The 18,857-nt window shown below is 38.0% G+C and overlaps 1 protein-coding gene across 19 annotated transcripts in view; it reads left to right on the top strand.

The window, feature by feature from the left end:
• The first annotated feature begins 1,022 nt into the window (after positions 1-1,022).
• The window catches only part of LOC18421888 (bromo-adjacent homology (BAH) domain-containing protein), a 38,278-nt gene continuing 20,443 nt past the window's right edge, over positions 1,023-18,857 (top strand). For 4 of the 19 annotated variants that reach the window (XM_006826706.4, XM_020663003.2, XM_020663017.2 and 1 more), the window contains exons 1-4: positions 1,023-1,921; positions 3,870-4,282; positions 9,836-10,004; positions 10,127-10,632. In XM_006826706.4, coding sequence (XP_006826769.1) covers positions 3,926-4,282; positions 9,836-10,004; positions 10,127-10,632 — 1,032 coding nt within the window. In that variant the 5' untranslated portion in view covers positions 1,023-1,921; positions 3,870-3,925. Of the gene's footprint in view, positions 1,922-2,080; positions 2,230-3,869; positions 4,283-9,835; positions 10,005-10,126; positions 10,633-18,857 lie in introns of those variants that run through there. The other 15 variants (XM_088868485.1, XM_088868491.1, XM_088868488.1 and 12 more) reach the window with 11 other exon arrangements.

Below are 18,857 nucleotides of genomic sequence, written 5' to 3'. Positions count from 1 at the left end.
AGTAAATTCCTCACGAGTATTTTAGATTAAATATTTTCGATATTTTTAAACTCAAGAACACTAACACTAAAGAAGATGTGTACCATTTCTTCACTTTGGACCTAGCTCCACTGCCTAATTGTGTTGTGATTCTTTGTTATGCTCTGCCAATAATTTAAAGGGTGTTTAGGTTATTTTATTATTTCGAAATATTTTTATACTTTTCACATATGCTTGAGGGTGAGAATCATAGATGCGCAAGATTTTAGCTTAATCTGATATATAGAAAAAAAATGAAATTAAAATACTCAAGTATGCTTCCAATTATTAATAAGGGTATTTCTATAATTTTATTTTTCCAAATATTTTTTATTTTTATAGTTGCATGAGAGTGAGAGTATGGAACATAAAATATCTTAGCGATGCATCATTAACAAAAGATTAAATGGTCTAGATTGTCCATTTTGTTGGAACTATCTGGATGAGTTATTATTTAAATCACCATGCTATTAACAAAAATTAAATTAATAAAATTGGCAAATTTCTAGATCAGCTAGTTTACAAAGTTCCAGCTTAAGCCAAACACAGTTTTTTAGAATTCCCATAATTCTAAACAAATTAACGACATAATATTTTTTTACTATCAGGTACTTAGATTTTTTGTCTTCTTGATTTTAGAATTGGAAATCTCCAATCCTTATTCCTACTTCCAATTACCAAATTCCCCTATGGTATTTTCAATTTGAAAAAAAGTTTGTATAAAGTTCACACCTTAACATGTAGATTTAAGGTGCACATCAAAAATCCCTTGAAAAGGTTGTTTTGACATTAGAAAAACATCTATTGATCCTCTCGACATCGAGATGTATGGATCTATTGAAAAAAAGGATACCATAAATCCTACAAATAGTGAATCTTGCAACACATTATTTAGACAATCCATTTTCAAGATTTTCATATATTTATAGATATGTTTGATTTGAACCATTTTTAAACTTTATAATTAGAGATAAAAATAGATTATGGCACCGTCCTAAAAAATTCAACACCAAAATTACATCTTATAATTGGAGATGCGCCTTACTTTGATCGTTCAATGTTGCAACCTTGCAAACCAAACCCTTTCAATTTTAGTGGCTTGCTGTATCATCGTTTTCCGTTGTGATCATAGGTTTTAAGCGCGCGCTCTTCTCTCACATCTCCGATAATGGATATCAGTCGGTTCTCTGGTCTCTGAATTGCTCTCTTTTTTTCTCTCTCCTGGTGTGCTTCACAGGAAATCAGTTTCTCTCTCTACAGGGGATCCGTCGCTCTCTCCCCCTCCGCCTCCCCCACTCTCTCTACTTGTGTTTCATTCTTCTCTCTTTCTACTTGTGTTTCATTCTTCTCTCTCTGTACTTCTGTTTCATTCATCCTCTCTCTCTCCTTGTGTTTCATTCACCCTCTCTCTCTCTACTTGTGTTTCATTCACCCCCTCTTTCTCTCTCTCTACTGCTTGTCACGCATAAAGCCTCCTCTGAACTGCTTCCCCTCTTTTTTCTAGCTCTTCAAGCTCTATCACATACAGAATCATCTACAAACCATTCCCCTCTTCCCCTCCCTTCCTCTCTCCATTGTAGACATGCTTCTCCTCAGATGAGGTAAACTCTCTATCCAATGCCCAGATATCTGCTATCTGTTGGGCCCTGAGAACGGAGAAAACCGCATATTAACGGGGAATTGCTCGGCTCTAGCCCTCTGCTCAAGCCCCTTTCTCTCTCTTCCTCTGCAACTCTAACCTCTCTCCACCCAAGTCATTCTCTCTCTACACTACCCAAGCCCCCTCAATCTCTCTCTTCCCAAGCCTATTCTCTCTCTCTACTAGCTGTGCCCCTTTGCAACCCCAAGCACCCCAACTAATCATGTACTCTCTCTCTTGCTTAAGCCCTTGAAGAAATCTCAGGTACGTCCCATGTTTCTACTTCTCATTTCATTGTTCTTTGTTCATTACTCCATTTTTATTTTTATTTTTATTTTTTGTGATTCTTACTCATGTAAATAAGTTAACCATTTCCTAATATATATATATATATATATATATATATATATACCACACATTTAGAGTTTGCAGGGAAGGGGAAGTAAAGAAGTGTGGGGTTGATTCTGTAAAGAAGGGGCTTTGCAGTTTGGAGGCGTAGATAGGGGGAAGGGAAGGCGTCCGTTATTTCTAGAGAGAGAGAGAGAGAGAATTTTGGGTGCAGATTTGATACGGTCATTGTTCTTAATCTGCTCCTTCTTCATTTTTTTCATTGTTTATTATTAATCTCCATGTTTATTGATATTCCTTATTCTTTATTAATCTTCATTTCCCTTTATTACTTTCAATTTTAATCTCCGAGCTATGATTTTTTTGCATAATATCATAAATGCCTGTCACGTGCTTGCCGATATGGCCAAGTGATCATTAGGTGCCTCATGTGTAAGTGTTTTTTATTGGGTCATGTCTTGTTTGTATTGAATGATGTATTGGTACATCACTAGGTTATGTATTTGTGCCATTAATCTACCAATGATTTGTGAATCTTTATGATTGATCACTTGATCTATCAAGTGCTTATCCTAGCTGATGTCTTGGATGACCTCATGTTTGATATAGTTTGCATGCAATTTCTAGATTGAGATCTCTTTAAGGTTATCTCCATCTTCTTTCTTAACAATAAATAGTTTGATGAAATGGGGAGAGGGAGAAAACTTTTCGCAAATTTACGATCTTCACCATCCATGCATGGGTTTTAATGGAAAAATCTCAACCAAAAGATAAGTTTTAGCATCTAAAGAATGAGTTTCATAATTTAGCAAACAGGTAAAATTGCTAGCAGCAGATTTCCTCGGTTTCACAGACAGGTTGTCAAGGGTTCTCAACTTCTAGCCACCGATTTTCTACTTCTACCTTTTCCTCAGGCACCCAATTTCTTAAAGATTCTCTAGGAGTGGTGTAAATACGCCCTTTTTTTACTTTTATAAATAGGGTTGTTTTTCTGCTTAATTTATTTCTTCCTGAGCAAGTGGGTGCATTGTTTTCCATTTGCGCATTAAACCCATTTTTGGATTTGTAAATTGGGTTACCAATAAAAGAAAAGTAGTCTATTTTTTTTTTTTTTTAGATTGTGAATTGGCTTCTTCTTTAGCCCCACCCCCCACCCCACAAACTTTCCTGTAAGTGTTGTCTAAAGCCATTTGATTCTATGATTTGGGTTTTCATTTTGCTTGATCAATTTCTTTGGAAACCAGTGTGTGCCTGGTCTGAAATTGTTCTGATTTGCTTGAACCAGAATTGCCTACTTTGAGAGACATGGGGCCTTTGAATATATGGTGCCCAATAAATTTCTATAGGAATTGCTTAAATATCACGGAGCTTTTGTGAGTGGAAGCATCAATTCCAGATCAAGAATAAGCTTCTATGGCTATTTCATAGTCGTGCTGTGCATGGTCATACTTTTTTGTTGTTCATAATAAAGTTCCAAGTAAAAAAATATCCTGCTTGAATTTATATTGAGGTTTCTATGGTATAGATACTACTGGAAAGGGAAAAATGTACCATCATTTTGTTTAGGAGGTTTACACAGGAATAAATGCAAAAACTGTTTGTTTGGGTTCTGACTGCAATTTTCATGGTTTATGTAACCCATTTTTTATATTGAAAGATATATTTCTTCATCACCATCATGGATTTTGCTGTGTGTTCTATTTGAAGTCTGTGGATTCTTTTACCAGTAACTGATGTTATTCTACATGTCCCTGTTGACTGGTATCTGTAAGACATTATAAATTTGCATTACCCGATTTCTTCATTGTCATACCTTCACTTTTGAAATTTACTCAAGTCTTGATGTGTATTCTTTGTTTCTAAGGTCGCGTTTAAACAATTGATTGAAGTTGGACTAGTTTCTCTGGAGATTTGCCAGATATGTCGCAATCTGGGGAAACATGTAAAGAGGGAAACATAGCATTTAAATGGGGAAAAAAGAGAGGAGTTGGAGGGAAGCAACAGGAAGTTCAGTTCTACGAGTCCTTCAGTTATGATGGTGTGGATTACCATCTCTATGACTGCGTATATCTCTACAAGGAACGTGAACCGGAGCCCTACATCGGTAAACTTATCAAGATATGGGAACAACGAGTTCAGAAGGTGAAGAAAATTAAGGTCCTCTGGTTTTTCCGCGCTGTTGAAATCCTTAATTGGCTGGACAGTGATGGAGCTATGGAGAACGAGTTATTTTTGGCGTCTGGTGAAGGTCCTGGTCTTGCCAATATAAATCCTCTGGTACGGTATAATAAGCTTTTTTCTTTGATGAGATGGACATTTTGTGGTAGTCTGTGATTTTGTAATTTCTTCGATAAATTGTTTACTAATTAGAATTTCATTGATTATAAGGGATGTATAAATCATCTTTCCTCATAGTGAAGTATGGTTCTGCCCTTTTCATGTTTTCCTTTTATCAAGCAATCGGTATTAATGTTTCCTTGGGTTTCATCAGTGGCTTCTTTGCATTTGATTCACAGCAGATTGAATATGTTGGTTTCATTAACAAAATGTTTCATGTAGTTGTATGCCATGTTAGATACATTTTTCTATTGCACCATTTTAGTAAATTCTGTGCGTGATATTCTTTTTCCTCAGAAGAAGACTCCTTTAATTGCATTTGATGTTTAAAACTCGGTGATTCTCATTTGATGCTTACAACCTCGATTCATCGGAACAAACTGAATTCCACCCACGTTTCTAAACAATCGAATATATCCTCTTTGCAAAATCCGCACTTTCCTTGATTGGTTTAACTTCTTTTCTTTTGAAGAACAAAAAATTCTCACAAATGGGTTCATCTGAAACCATATGTTCTCTCTCTAAAGAACAGGGTAACCCCAAGTTTCTGATTGATTTATACTTTGCAAAGCTCTTTCTCGTAGTAAAATTAAGTCGCTCGAAGGTATGACTGAAAAAAAAAAGCCCCCTTTCTCTTTCCCATTTTTCAACCTATTATTTTGTGATCCCCCTGTCCTCACCTTCTACTTCTCCGTTCTCACAGTAACCACATCTCCCTTTCTCTCTCCCCATCAATGACAGCCCTAGGCGGCATCTTTGTAGGGCCAAGGCTCTTTCTTTCTCTACAAAAGGCGAGCCTTTTCTCTCATACCACACCCATGGGAAACCCTTTCTCTTCATGAATAAGGAGAATAGGTTGCATGTATTGTATGGAAGCAAATTTTTTACTGCTGTAAGGGATACAGGAAAAACTTTTGGATTGGCTATAGAATTTGGGAAGGGTAGAATGCGACTTTGCTTTTAGTATGTTCACTCCATCCAAACAGTCCAGCATAATAATAATAAAAAGATAGCAATATTTCTTAATTAAGGAAGAAAAAACTTACGATTTCTTTCAAAGTGAAGATTTTTTTATTTGACATCCAAACTGGCCGTTAAACATTAATTGTGTCTTAGTGCAAGAATTGATTAGGTCTTATTGCATAATGCATCCCTTTTGCATCAAAAGAAAATTCTTTGCTACAAATTTGACCTTCTTCTTGGGAACACTTTTCACCTTTCAATGCTGCAATAGTCTATGCTTTATAATGAGAACCCATTACATGCACCCTTATCTTTGAACAAAGAGATTACAACAAAGTGGGAGCTTGAAAATATTAGTGTTGTTGATAAAAATATGATTTGTGGTTCCTCTAGCCTTGAGGTTTTGATCTTTGGCTTGTTTGATTTTGAAGGACAATGAAAAAATGGCATCTACTATGTCGACTTGGTGATTTTGAATAAAATAGAGTCACTACCAAAAAAAAAAAGCCAGAAGACAGTCTTAACTTGATTCGTTATGGGTGGTGTTGGTTTCCCTTTCTATGACCATATCAACCTTTTCGTAAAGATATCTATGGGATTTTTTGAGGACCCAAAGAATGATGTTTCTCCTTATATAAATGAGAGAACGGGACTCGTGGATGTTACTTTAAGTCTCATACTAGTAGTCGAAGGGCTCAGCTAGCAGGAATTGGTGGTTATTGGTTGTTGGAGCTTGATGAGCCTATGTTGGAAGATGAATTCGTCAGAGAAATGCAACTGTTGGAAATGATTCTAGGATAATGAGCTGGTCCTGAAAACAAAAGCATATAAGGTGTAATGTGACCGTTTAGTTGGAATGTGACCGTTTAGTTGGAGATGTTATTGACACTGTCACCTGTGAGATTGGAAATCTTTTTGCCCATTAGGGAAAGAAGGCCAATGAAATTGTGGGGAAAATATTAAAAGAGGGAAATGCTGATGCAAAGAGAGACTGAGGATCTGAAAACTGTTAGGGACTATTCGTAAAAGGAGGAAAAAGTTAATGATAAGGATCACCGATATGTAAAATGCCCAAATTGTAGATGCTAGTCTTAAATTGGTTATCAACTGTGAAAGGTGAAGAGAAGTTTCCATTAAAAGGAAAAGAAATGTAGGAGCTCTAGGACTTATGTTATGTGAAATTTTCAAATATAAAAGATATTATTTAATGATTCCAAACTCATACAAGATTTACAGTTTTCTATCTTAAAGATTTGATGTTTTGCATCTTGATTTCCATCAAGTTTGTGCTCTTATATCTTGTCTGAGTCCTTTGGCATGACATCATTGTTGTCACTGTATTTATCTTTAAAATGTTTTTTTTAGAAAGTTAACCTTTAATTAATAATATAAGAGAGTTATAAGAACCAAAAAGTATAGGCTATCCATAGGGTGGAAGCTCTATATACAAAAAGCCCCTTCATAATTGGGGGTGAGGGAGTAAAATAAAAAAGCCATCCTTTTAAAAGTTACAATGATGTAGAAGCAAAGTAATCGACAAAAAGAAGCCGATCCAAAACAAAGTAGCTAAGGGCATCCTGCATCGCTGCCTCCTTAGCAAGAGTGTCTGCTTCCTGTTTTGATTCCTGCCAAGTATGCCTCCATAAGACGAGCATATCCCTGCAAAGGTGGTTAATGTCATCAAAAATATGAGCCAAGACCCAAGGAGAGAGAAGGGGGGAGGAGTTTGAATCCCAGGCTATAACATTCTTAATGGAGATTATCCTATGAGGGAGAAGAGGCTTGAACCCCTCATGTAGAGCCGTCGCCTTTGCTTCCATAGAGTCGGCATGACTGATGTTTTTGGAAATGGAAGAGATAGTTTAACCCAAGTGGTCCCTGAGTATAGCACCTATACCCGCAGGGCTGGGGTTCCCCAAAGACCAGCCGTCGAAGTTAAGCTTGAATTGTCTCGGGTCTGGTGGTCTTCAATTGGATGCCCAGGGTAGGTGCTTACGCCTAAAATGAAGAATAGCGTCCCAATCGTGGTAAAAGGCAGAGGGAGGAACCCCTTTGAAACTCTTATGGTTAGTTGCCCAAAACACAACCAAAGACTTAAGCTTGACGAAGTAACTAGACCACGAGGTGTATTCACCCTGGAAAATCCTATTATTGCACTCTATCCAGGCGGCCCAAATAGAGGCCACCACCAAGGATTTCCATAACCAAATTCATGCTTTAGGCCAAGGGAAAGGTTGAAGGGAGTTTAGGCTAAGGGTTTCAGTGGCAGGTAGGACCCACTGACAATTGAAGAGGCGAAGAAGTTCACCCCAAATCTTAAAAGCGAACTGGCAATGCAAAAAAAGGTGGGCATTGCTTTCCTCATTTGCCAAACAAAGGACACAACCATTGGGTAAAGGAATTCCTCTTCTTTGTAGCTGGTCAACCGTGAGTACCCTTTGGGAGAGGGCTAACCACGTAAAAACTTGAATTTTTGGAGGGGAAAAAGAGGACCAAGCTTGGGCTATAGGGGAAGAAGGAGATATGGGGAAAGTGAGCAGTTGGATAAGTTTTTGGTGAAAGGGGGAAACTGTAAATGTACCAGAAGCACACGAAGTCCAAATACTGAGATCCGTACCCTCTGTGGTGATAAAACGACCTTGTAGGGCAGCAGCCATGTTTGAGAAGTGAGTTATTTCAGATTCATTTAGCGCTCTTTTGAAGACTGGGTTCTAAGAACGAGAGGACCCAGCCACAATCATCTCATCTGCCACTGTTGCCCCTTGTGAACAAGCAAGCGAGTAGAGATCTGGGTACCTTTCCATGAGATGTTCTTGACCCGAACCAAAGATCTTGCCAAAAAAGAATTTGACTTACAACTTTTGGGTGAAACCGAATTCACCTTTTGAACAACTGGAAGGAAGAGCACATTGATTTCCAAATCCCTGAAGATCTATTGTTGGTCCTGCAGTTAGGTAACCAGGGGGAGGAGGGGATTTGATATTTGTGCCTGAGGATATCAATCCATAATTGATCGCTTTGGGTGGCTAGTCGTCACTACCACTTTCCAAGTATAGCCGTGTTAATTTTTCCTCAAGTTTCTAATCCCTAGTCTCCCTAGTCTCTTAGGTCGGCAAAGAGTTTCCCAAGAGTTGAGGTGAAATTTCTGGTTCATTGCTTCTTCTAACCAAAAGAACCTGCGAAATAACTGTTCAAGCTGAGAACTCACTGCCATAGGCACGGAAAATTGACATCTGGTAGACGGGATATTTGCTAAGGTGGCTTTAATAAGAGTTAATCTTCCTACTGGTGAAAGGAAACCACCCTCCAAGCACGCGAGTTTTCGGTCCGCCTTGTCGATAATATGTGACCAGGAGCGCTTCTTAGGTTTGCCAATACAAAGGGGCAGTCTGAGATAGTTGGATGGGAGATTATCTGCCTCACAACCCTATATCCGCAAACTCTTTTAAGAGTAGGAGAGTCTACTGCTATCCCCATCATCTTAGACTTACTGAAGTTAACTTTGCACCCCGTGGCAAATTCAAAGCATCAGAGGAACAAGAAAAGGTTGCTGATTTCTTCGGGTGAGGCATTGCAAAAGACAAGGGTGTCATCCACATATTGAAGATGGGTGACGATAGGGCCCTGTCTTCCACAAGAGAAGCCATTCACTACTAGCAGCGAACATCCGGGATATGGACTGACTAAACACTTCTGCTGAGATGGAAAAGAGAAAAGCGGAGAGGGGATCTCCTTGTCTTAATCCCCTAGTAGAGAAGAAAGGTTGGGTATAGCAGGCTTTCATCCAAGACCTCCACCGGCTACCAAAGCCCATTCTTGCAAGAGTTTCTTCTAAATTCCCTGTCAACATGGTCATATGCCTTTTCCCAGTCTAATTTGATTATGAGGCCTAGAACTTCTGCAAGGTGCCTAGAGTGTATGTACTAGGCACTTTAGGCACCTTTAAAATGTTCTAGTGATTACTATTACTTTTGGATCCTTCTCTCATTTTTCTATGATAATTCATTGGGAATGTTTTCTTGTAGTTCATTGGGAATGTTTTCTTCTTGTTATGCCTGTTGTGCTTTCATATGGATATATAGACAATGTTGTTGTTGTTGTGGAAAGGCAGATATCGTAAAATATAATTTTGTAAACAAGGGTACTTATCCAACTTGTGTCATATAAAAAGTATAGAAGCCTTATTTGCTCATTTATGACTTGGTGAAAAAACTTAACACTCAAATTTTATGATTAACACATTGTTGAGAAGTTGTTCGGCTCATGTATTGTGGAATGCCATGTTTATTGCAGGTTTTGAAACATTTTGATGCCATTATACTAAATTTTGTTATTTTTTGGCTTATTTCCTGGAATATCTATTGCATTTTATGTTTCTTGTCCCATTTTATTGTTTCTCTTGAGTTTGGGCAATTGGGATGGTTCTTAAGGTATTGATTATTTCATTTTATAGAAGATTGATCAATTACCTTTTGGTGGAGTGTGTCCCTTCCATACATTCAATGCACTTCTTTCTTCTCTTTTGCATAGGAAGTTTTAGTAGGGAAATGCAATGTCGTCTGCACATCGAAGGATAATCGAAATCCCCAGCCTTCTAAGGAAATCTTGGAAATGGCTGACTATATTTTCTATCGGTTGTTTGATGTTGGGAGCTGTAAAATATCTGAAGACATTGGGGTCAAAGTAGCAGGCATTGAAGGTGAATGGACTTTCTTTACTCTCTCGTTTATATTCTCTCTTTGGCTTCCATATCTTATCAAGAAAATAACATTTGTTTTTATCCTATTTTCTTGGCACATTCATTTGCTCCATGTGCTATAGCTAAGTTCATATTTAATAGGGAAGGAATTCAAAAGCCAAATTCCATCTCTGAGCATGAATCACATGGAAAAGAGGGAATTGGAAAGACTAATCTGTTTAGCCAATCTATGCCTTCGGCATCCAAGCCAGATTCGCAATTTCCAAATGTAGTCCCAGAAGGTGCATCACAAGGAGAGAGGACTAAGCAATTATCACAAGTTTCTAGTGAGCCAAAGTCACACATTTCTCCCAAATTAGAATTTGACAAGAATAGTGTGACTGTGATTGCTATGGAAATGGCTGAAGTTGAATCTAATGGTGGAAAAGGAAAGGTTTCAGAGGTTTCCATCAACGAGAAGAGAAAATTAGTTAAAAATGCTTCGGAACTTGATAAAAGGCCTCCCAAAATGGCAAAGCTTGATGGCAAGATTGATAAACCGAAGCCTAATGTGTCCTCTGCTCCAGCTCTTGACAAGAACAACACAACTGATGGACGGTATATGGAATTGATGAGAAGGCCAGATACTGTAAGTTTATTTCTATTGCCAAGAAGATTAGTTTATCCGTTCCTGCCAGTTTTGCTTATGAGTTTTATCTTTTCGTTCTCATTTTTTTTAGAAACATAACTTCATTTTGAGACTCTTATGAGATGCAATAAAATAGATTATTCTCCGCCCCTTAGAGCAAAGCTGGTCTCATAGCTGTCCAATGGAACTTGCCCTTCAGCTTCATTGGTATATATGTGGCGATCACATAAAATTTCTGTCGCAAATCTCTACTGCGCCCACCTAACTCTAATTTTATGTGCAATATCTTCCCCAATCTCTCCATTTCTAGATTATCGACCCAAGGTATTGAAAATGCGCTCTTTTTGGTATTTTTGATAGTCCATAGTCCATATTGTTATACAATGCTAGAACCATACAAGCATACACATAAGAGTTAGATAGTAGAAACTAGAAAACTATTAAAAAAAAAAAAAATAATACAGTCTAGGACTCAAATAGTCAACACCAAGAGTCGAGCGTCTCCAGATCATCATCATCAGGAGTAAGGTAAACCTCATCATATGCATCAGATTTGAGGCCATTATCATCAAAGTCATCTCTCTCTTCAGCATAATGCTTGTCCTCCTCTGTTTCTTCTGAATCTTCCTCTTCCTCCTCATCTTCTACCTCCCTCGTACTCTATGCAGATGAAGCCATAGGAGTCTTGGTTTTTCTACCTGGTTCCTTTTCACCTTTTTCTTTCTTTTTGTGCTTCCCTGAACTCAAATATTGTATAAACCCCTTCCTGGTAGCCCCAGAAACATTTTTACATGGGGCAACATCCCACTTAATACCGACAAGGTGTTTTTCGAACCAGTAAATACCTCCATTAGTATCTTTTCCACAATAATTACACCTAATATGATTTTTGTCATTTGGATTTGGGTTATGACCATACTTCCAACCCGGATCACCACTTCGAGAAGAGCCTGGAGAATTTCTATAGAACAAGGCTTATTTTCTTCCTGTTTTGGTTCTACTAAATTCAAATATTGTCTATTCTCATTCGAATAGCTTCAAGAACCTTTTTACATGAAGCAACATTATCAGTAATGTGTTTCTTGAATCGGTTAATACCCCCTTTGGTATTTTTTTCACAAAAATTAACACCTTATACAGTTTTTATCATTTGGTTTCGGGTTATAACCATACTTCCAACCTGGATCACTTCTTCGAGCAGAACAAAAAATAGACCTATCCAAATGACAAGGATTTTGTTCTTGTTTGTGTTTTACTGAACTCATATATTAGTTAATCTCCTCTCGGATAGCTTCAGGAACATTTTTTCAAGGGGCAACATTCCCCAATACTAGCAAGATGTTTCTTAAACCGGTTTATGCTCAATTTTGTATCATTTTCACAATAATTGCATATTATGCAATTTGTCATTTGGATTCGAGTTATATCCATATTTTCAACCCGGATCACCACTTCGACTAGATCCTGAAGAAGACATCTCAAAATACTAAAAGCAATCTAAAAAATAAAGTTTTGCACGTACTTTGATTGCTCGATCTCCAAACTTCCACCTCGGAGTCCTAAAATCTTCAAAAATACCCTCTCAAAAGCCAAAAAAACTCCAAAACTAAATCTAATCTTAATGGGTGATGTTTGGATCCATTTTCTATAACTTTGAGAAACACTCCGATCCAATGAAAATCACAAAATCTAGTTTTTTTTAGGTTTCTCTTTCTCTCCCTCTAAAATGGGTTCTAGTGGGATTAGGTTTCAAATAAACCTAAAATTCACCTTTAAAAATATTTTTTTTTCCAAAAAAACCCCAAAAAAACCATCAACAAATGGTATTTTCTCCCCTGGGCAGCCGCCCAAGGCTGGGCGCTAGGTACCAGCTACCGCCCTCCTAGTTTGGCCGCCTAGGCCTGAGCAATGCGCCCAAGCCGCGTAGGCGCTGGGCGATCCGCTTTTTAAATCACTAACTCCTATTATTACCGAACTTGCATTCCATATACTCTGTCTTAGTTCGATTAATTTTAAAACCTTTAAATACTATAACATTCTTCCTAAGTTCTAACCTTGTGTTGACCTCGTTTTGGGTCTCATCGATCAAAACTATGTCATCTGCAACAACATGCACCACGATACCTCATCTTGTAGGTGCCTTGTTAAATCGTCTATAACTAGGACAGAGGTATGGGCCCAATGCTGAACCCTGATGGAGACTTATTGCTACTGAAAACTCACTCATCCCTCCACTAGTTGTTCGTACATTAGTTAGCGTTGTATCATACATAACGCTCACCAAGTCGTTGTAGTGTCCAGAGATTCCTTTCTTTTCCAACTCCCACCAAATTAAATCTCGAGGCACTTTACTTTAAGTTTTCTCCAGATCAATAAAGACCATGTGGAGGTTTTTTTTTTTCACCCTAAACTTCTCAATCAGTTGCTTAAGTAGGAAAATAGCCTCGGTTGTTAACCTCCTTAGCATAAAATCGAATTGGTTTTTTGATTCACTGTTTCATGCTTAGTCCTTGCTTAATCACTCTCTCCCAAGGCATCATAGTGTGGCTCATAAGTTTGATCCCTTGATAGTTCGTACAATTATGTATGCCTCCTTTCTGCTTATAAATAGGTAACTTTTCCTCGATTTGTCTAATCGTCTGTAATTTTCTTTGTTCTCAACCAGTGTTTTAAAATGCGGGATACGGTCGAGGGACTGACGCGGCGATGCAGTCCAGATGCGGGCAATGTTTCAAAAAATGGTCCTCCCAACGCCCTAGACCAAAACATCGCACACCTAAACCCAGGTGGCCCAACATAGGCTGATGTACCTAGGCGGGCTAGGCGAGCACCTAGGGACGTGGTTTTTTTTATTTTTTTGTAAGATACCCAAAATGAAAAAGGGAGTTATTTTGACCCGAAAGGGGTTTAAATAGGTTATAGGGATTATTTTCAACCCCTAAAGTTAAAAGAACAATTCCATAAACCCTTAATGCCTTAACTATACCTATTTCTGAGAATCAAACGTATTTTTTGTGGTTTGAAGAAGCTTCCTAAACTTTTTCACTTAGTAATATGGAGAGTTTGAGACTATTACTAGTACATATCCCATTAAACTTTTAAATTTTGTATGGTTTGAATTTTGAAATTTTGAACAAGTTTATTCTCAACATGCGATATGTCATATGTTTGTATATAAAAAAATATGTTACAATAATACAACATTTTCAGATGCAATAAATTACAAAACACACACACACACACACACACATATATATATAGAAGTTGTACTACAGGGTGCCCAAGGTCCTAGGCGCCCACTTGGGCTCTGGGCGCCAGGTGGGCCACCTAGGCGCCACCTAGCGTTTCTTGAAACCTTGGATGCGGGTTCATCACCCCGATGTGGTCAATAAATATCAAAAATTTCAAAAAAAATCTCAAAAAATAGGTTAATGTGTGTAAAAATTATAGAGGTGATTTATATGATAGTAGGTATCTACTTTATTCATTAACTCCAATAGTTTTATTCATTAACTCCAATAGTATTAGCTGTCAGAGAGTCTGTATCCACTATCCGCAGATAGATCATAAAAGACATTAGAAGGTAGAAACTAGAAACGTAAAACTAACTTTATAAAAGACAATAAAACTTAGAGGACATCATATTATCATAATTCATAAACATTCAAAAACCACAATAAGATACAACACAATTTTTGTCGTACGGATTTTGAATTTTGCATATTTTCAAGCCGGATCCTTGTTACTAGAAGACTGTGAAGAAGACATTGCCCCCAAAAAAAGTATTACTGTATTAAGAAATAAAAAATATCGATTACTAGATGGAGCTATCGATATCTTCTCGGCTCTTGAAACCCTTGATATGTTGTCAAATCTGCACTCAAACTTCTTCAAATCAACACCCAAACTAATCTCAATCAACAAGCAAAATCCACCAACACGAAATCAAAATATTTTATCAAAAAAAAATTCCGCAATTTTTTTTAATCGTTTTGATGAAAACAAAACCACATAAGTGGTTGTTTTTGTTGTTTTGGGGGGTTTAATACTCCCTCAAACCCTATTTCCCCCCTTTTGGGTGGAAAATTATGTAAATGCCCCTTTTCGAGAGGTTTTCTTTCATCACGATGATGGGTCGCATATGCGGTGCGATACGCTATGCTGGTGCATTTCACCAAAGCACATCTACGCTATTTTGTGATGCGCCTCTTGGTGCATACCACATGCTGGGGCCACATTTTAAAACACTGTTCTCAACACCTTGTTGAACAGCTTGGTCAGCCAGTCAATGCCAACCTCCCCCATGCACTTCCAATTGGGATATCATTTGGTTCTAAAGCCTTTCCTATTTTCATCCTTTTCAAACCTTCTTGCCCTTTCGATATCGTAATCCTACGAATGTGTGTATGACCTCCGCCCTCATTTATGTCAACGGTTCCTTCTACCGCTATGTTCCCATTATGTTCGCCATTTAATAATTTTTGAAAATAAACTCTCCACCTTTCATTGACCTCTTCATCCTTCACCAAGGCCCTTTGATCCTCACTCTTAATGTATTTACTATGGTCTAGATCCCTATACTTTTTCCCCCTCATTTTTGCTAATTTGGAGACATTTTTTTCGTTTTTTCTTGTTCCCAGTTTACTGTATAGATTATCATATGCTTTAAATTTAGCCTTATTATTTGTTTAGGGTTTTTCTTAGCATTTTTATATTCTTCTAGGTTATTGATCATTTCTATTACATAGCCAAGTTTTATAACATAATCATTTTTCGTTAATGGCCTTCTAAACCTCATCTCTCCAACGCTGTCAAAGTCTAAATTTCTTAACATAATTTTCCTTTTACACTCGTAGGATTTTTGTCGGCCGTTTGGATCCCTAAGTATGAAAAACTCGATTTTCATACTCCACTATCTCAATGAGAAAGTTGTTTAGCCACTTTTTTCTTCCCAAAATAAAATTATTATTTTTTTGATGATAAGCGTTAACATTTGTATTGCTGTATAAAAGGAGAGTACAAGTTGGGGTTAGTCCGAGAGTACCCACTAGACGGGACTCTTGATAAAAAAGAATAGGTCAACAGACCCTATACAAAAAATGGGGTTATAAGCTTGCCCCTTACAAAGTATATAGTGAGTTTACGAATAAAGGCTCAACAAAATTGCCCGTTTACAGTAAGGTGTTCTTCTACCAGTGTCCTCTGCGGTCCAAAGCAAAAAACGAAAGGGCCTAGTCTTCGTCATGGGCCTTGGCTCCGTCCTTCACTAGCAGATCGGCGAGCTCGTTTGACGTTCTCGAGGTATGCATCTAACAGATGGTCATATCCTTGCAAGTGTGTACAATCTCGTCATAAAGTGGTGCAAGATACCAAGGAGGAGTAGCTTTCCTGGTAGCCCAAGTAATGATGTTTAGGGCATCACCCTCCACTATTAGGTTTCGTCTCCAAGATCGAACGAAACTTTGCAGGCCTTTAAGGAGAGCCAATGATTCGGCATACTGGGAATCTTGGAAGCCAAGGTATTTGGAGTAGTGAAGAGGATATGACGTTGGTGATGTCTAAAGACACCACCGGCTCCTACATGTTCGGGGTTTCCCAAAGAGCACCCCATCGAAATTTAGTTTAATTGCTCCATTAGGGGGTGGCTTCCAGATGCTTGATCTTTTCTCCTTCCTTGGTCTATGAAGAAGAATATTCTCCCATTGACTAAGGAAGGAATTCGATGGGATACCCTTGAAAAGGTGGTGGTTGGACACCCAGAAGGTTACTAAGGATGTAACCTTGTGAAAGAGGGATGGGACTAGGCAGACCTGTCCTAGAAATATTTTGGCATTTCTCTCAGTCCTGAGCACCCAAATGGTTGCTGCCACAGTCGCCTTCCATTGGATTCTGCCCGCTTTCGGCCAATGAGAGGCGTAATCCGAAGCTAACAGATCTTTGACCGTTGATGGTGTTACCCAATGGACACCGAACAGTTGTAGCAGAAGGCTCCCGAGGTCGTGTGCAAAATCACAATGGATGAAAAGGTGGGTATTGGATTCCTCCTCGCACAAACACATGATGCATCTGTTGGGGATTGAGATCCCTTTCTTTTGTAGGTGATCAGCTGTGAGTGCCTTATGGGAGCCCGCTATCCAATTGAATGTTTGCACCTTTGGTGGTGCTATAGTGTGTCAAACCTGAGAGAGAACCGATGTGGGATTAAGTGGGAAGGTGGGGGCTTGGATGAGTTTCTTGTAGAAAGGGGCCACTGAAAACACCCTTGAAGGAGTGAGGGACCATACCAACTGATCCCTACCTTGAGCAGAGATAAAAGTACGGTACAAGAGTGCCGATAGGGAGAGAACGTGGTTTGTTTCCTCAGAGAGGTTTCTTCTTAATGAGGTTTGCCACACCCTTCGACCTCCCTCCGGTATCATTTCCTCCTCTATTGTGGTGTCTTTATTCCCAAAATAAATTATTACTAGGCAAAAACTACTTCAAAACGTGACTACCTCAAAACAAAAAAGAAAAAAAAGAATTCTCATGAATAACCTCGGTGCCCACCACCCATACTGCGTGGGTGATTATACAAAGGAAATCCTTTATTCACTTGGGACGTGATCCACACAAACACACACACTTGCATACACATTCGCATATTTACTGAATATTTTAATATACACAATCTTAGAACAATAATAAATTTAATATTAGTATTTTATAATGATATTAGTAATATGCTAGAATAAAGAACCTAATATTATTATTAATAAGTCGTACTGACTTCTATTACTAATAGATTTTAAAGATAATGTGTAATATTAATGGGAAATGATCGTATGCAGCCCTTTCACATGGATGGCCTTGTGCGATCCAACAAATTGTCCGTTGGATCAGGGCTCTCCTCAAGATATGGGTCGCGGGACTTGATAAACAAGTCACTTGGTGGAATGACCTAGAAATCCCTTTTTCTTTCTATTTTCTAATGGTTACCCACTTGACCCACAGAGAGAAGAAGAGAGAGAAAGGGCTTGAACTGGGAAATAGAGGAGGAAAACCGGAAGAAAAAAAGTGAAAAAGGATGAGAAAAAACAGAGATGGAAATCTAAGTAGCGAGTCTCGTATTTTTGTGAAGGGTTTATAGAAACAAGGATTTCAAAACTAGGGTTTTTGTGTAGTTGAGTCATCAAAATTGGTGCTCTTAAATGATATTAACTTGCTCCACCCTCCAGCAGAATTGGAGTGAGGAAACACAAACTCAAGAACCTTGTTTAATCTCCCCATTCCTTTCTCATGGATGTTAAATGCCAAGTTGCATGAATTTCCATTTTATGTTGTGTTCTATTATCTCTTACCAGTCATCCTTTCACTATGAGAGGACTGTGATTTTGAATTTCCATTTTATGTTGTATTCTATTATCTGTAATGGCTAATGTTTTTCTAGCAATTTCTTGTACCACTTTTTCAAAAATAAAAGGACAAGTTCGATTAATTAAACTTAAATTAATAAGAACACAAGTTCCATTGATAAACCTTGACTGTGGAGATAGATTTTTAGAGTATAAATTCGATAAATTGTGACTTATGACCATCAATTTGGAGCTTTAATATGTGATTTTGCATTATTCAGTTGATTCTACGAGGCAAGTGCCTGATGAGTTCTTTGCGTCTCAATATTTCTTTTTATATTATTATTTTCTTGTCAGTTCTTGTCAATAATGGTTAATGATAAAAAATTTGGAATTTGGTATTTTGATCCGAACTCTCGTCTTTCCTCGTTCAATGAAATCTTCTTTTTAATTATTGAATCAAATTCTATGGTCCCATATTTGGCCGTTCCTAGGAGAAATGATTTACCAAAAAAAGATATAGAGAAAGATAAATGATAAATATAAAATACTATGAGATTCCAGCATCATGAAAATGCTTTTGTTCTGTGATATTTGGAACAGATAAGAGAGAGGAGTGCGAGAAAGGGAGAGAGAGTAGAGCGAGAGAGAGAGAGAGAGAGAGAGAGAGAGAGAGAGAGAGAGAGAGAGAGAGAAGGTGGCATTTTTTATGGGTTTTTTCTTCTGAGTTTTCAAGCTTTGAGCCCTGTCTCTCTCTTTTCTCTCTCAGTCCATGTGGCAAGCTATTAGAAACAATAGAGGGTGGCAAGACCACATGTTTTTAATGGTTTACCAAGTAACCCAATATGTATATCAAGATTTGTTATAGATCTAACAATAGAGAAATGTGGTCCT

The sequence above is a fragment of the Amborella trichopoda genome, chromosome 5, assembly GCF_054954075.1.
Source record: "Amborella trichopoda isolate Santa Cruz 75 chromosome 5, AtrichopodaSantaCruz75HAP2 v2.0, whole genome shotgun sequence".
In the NCBI taxonomy this organism is placed as follows: domain Eukaryota; kingdom Viridiplantae; phylum Streptophyta; class Magnoliopsida; order Amborellales; family Amborellaceae; genus Amborella; species Amborella trichopoda.
The sequence above is the reverse complement of the archived record's forward strand: the minus strand, read 5'-3'. Positions and strand labels throughout refer to the sequence as shown.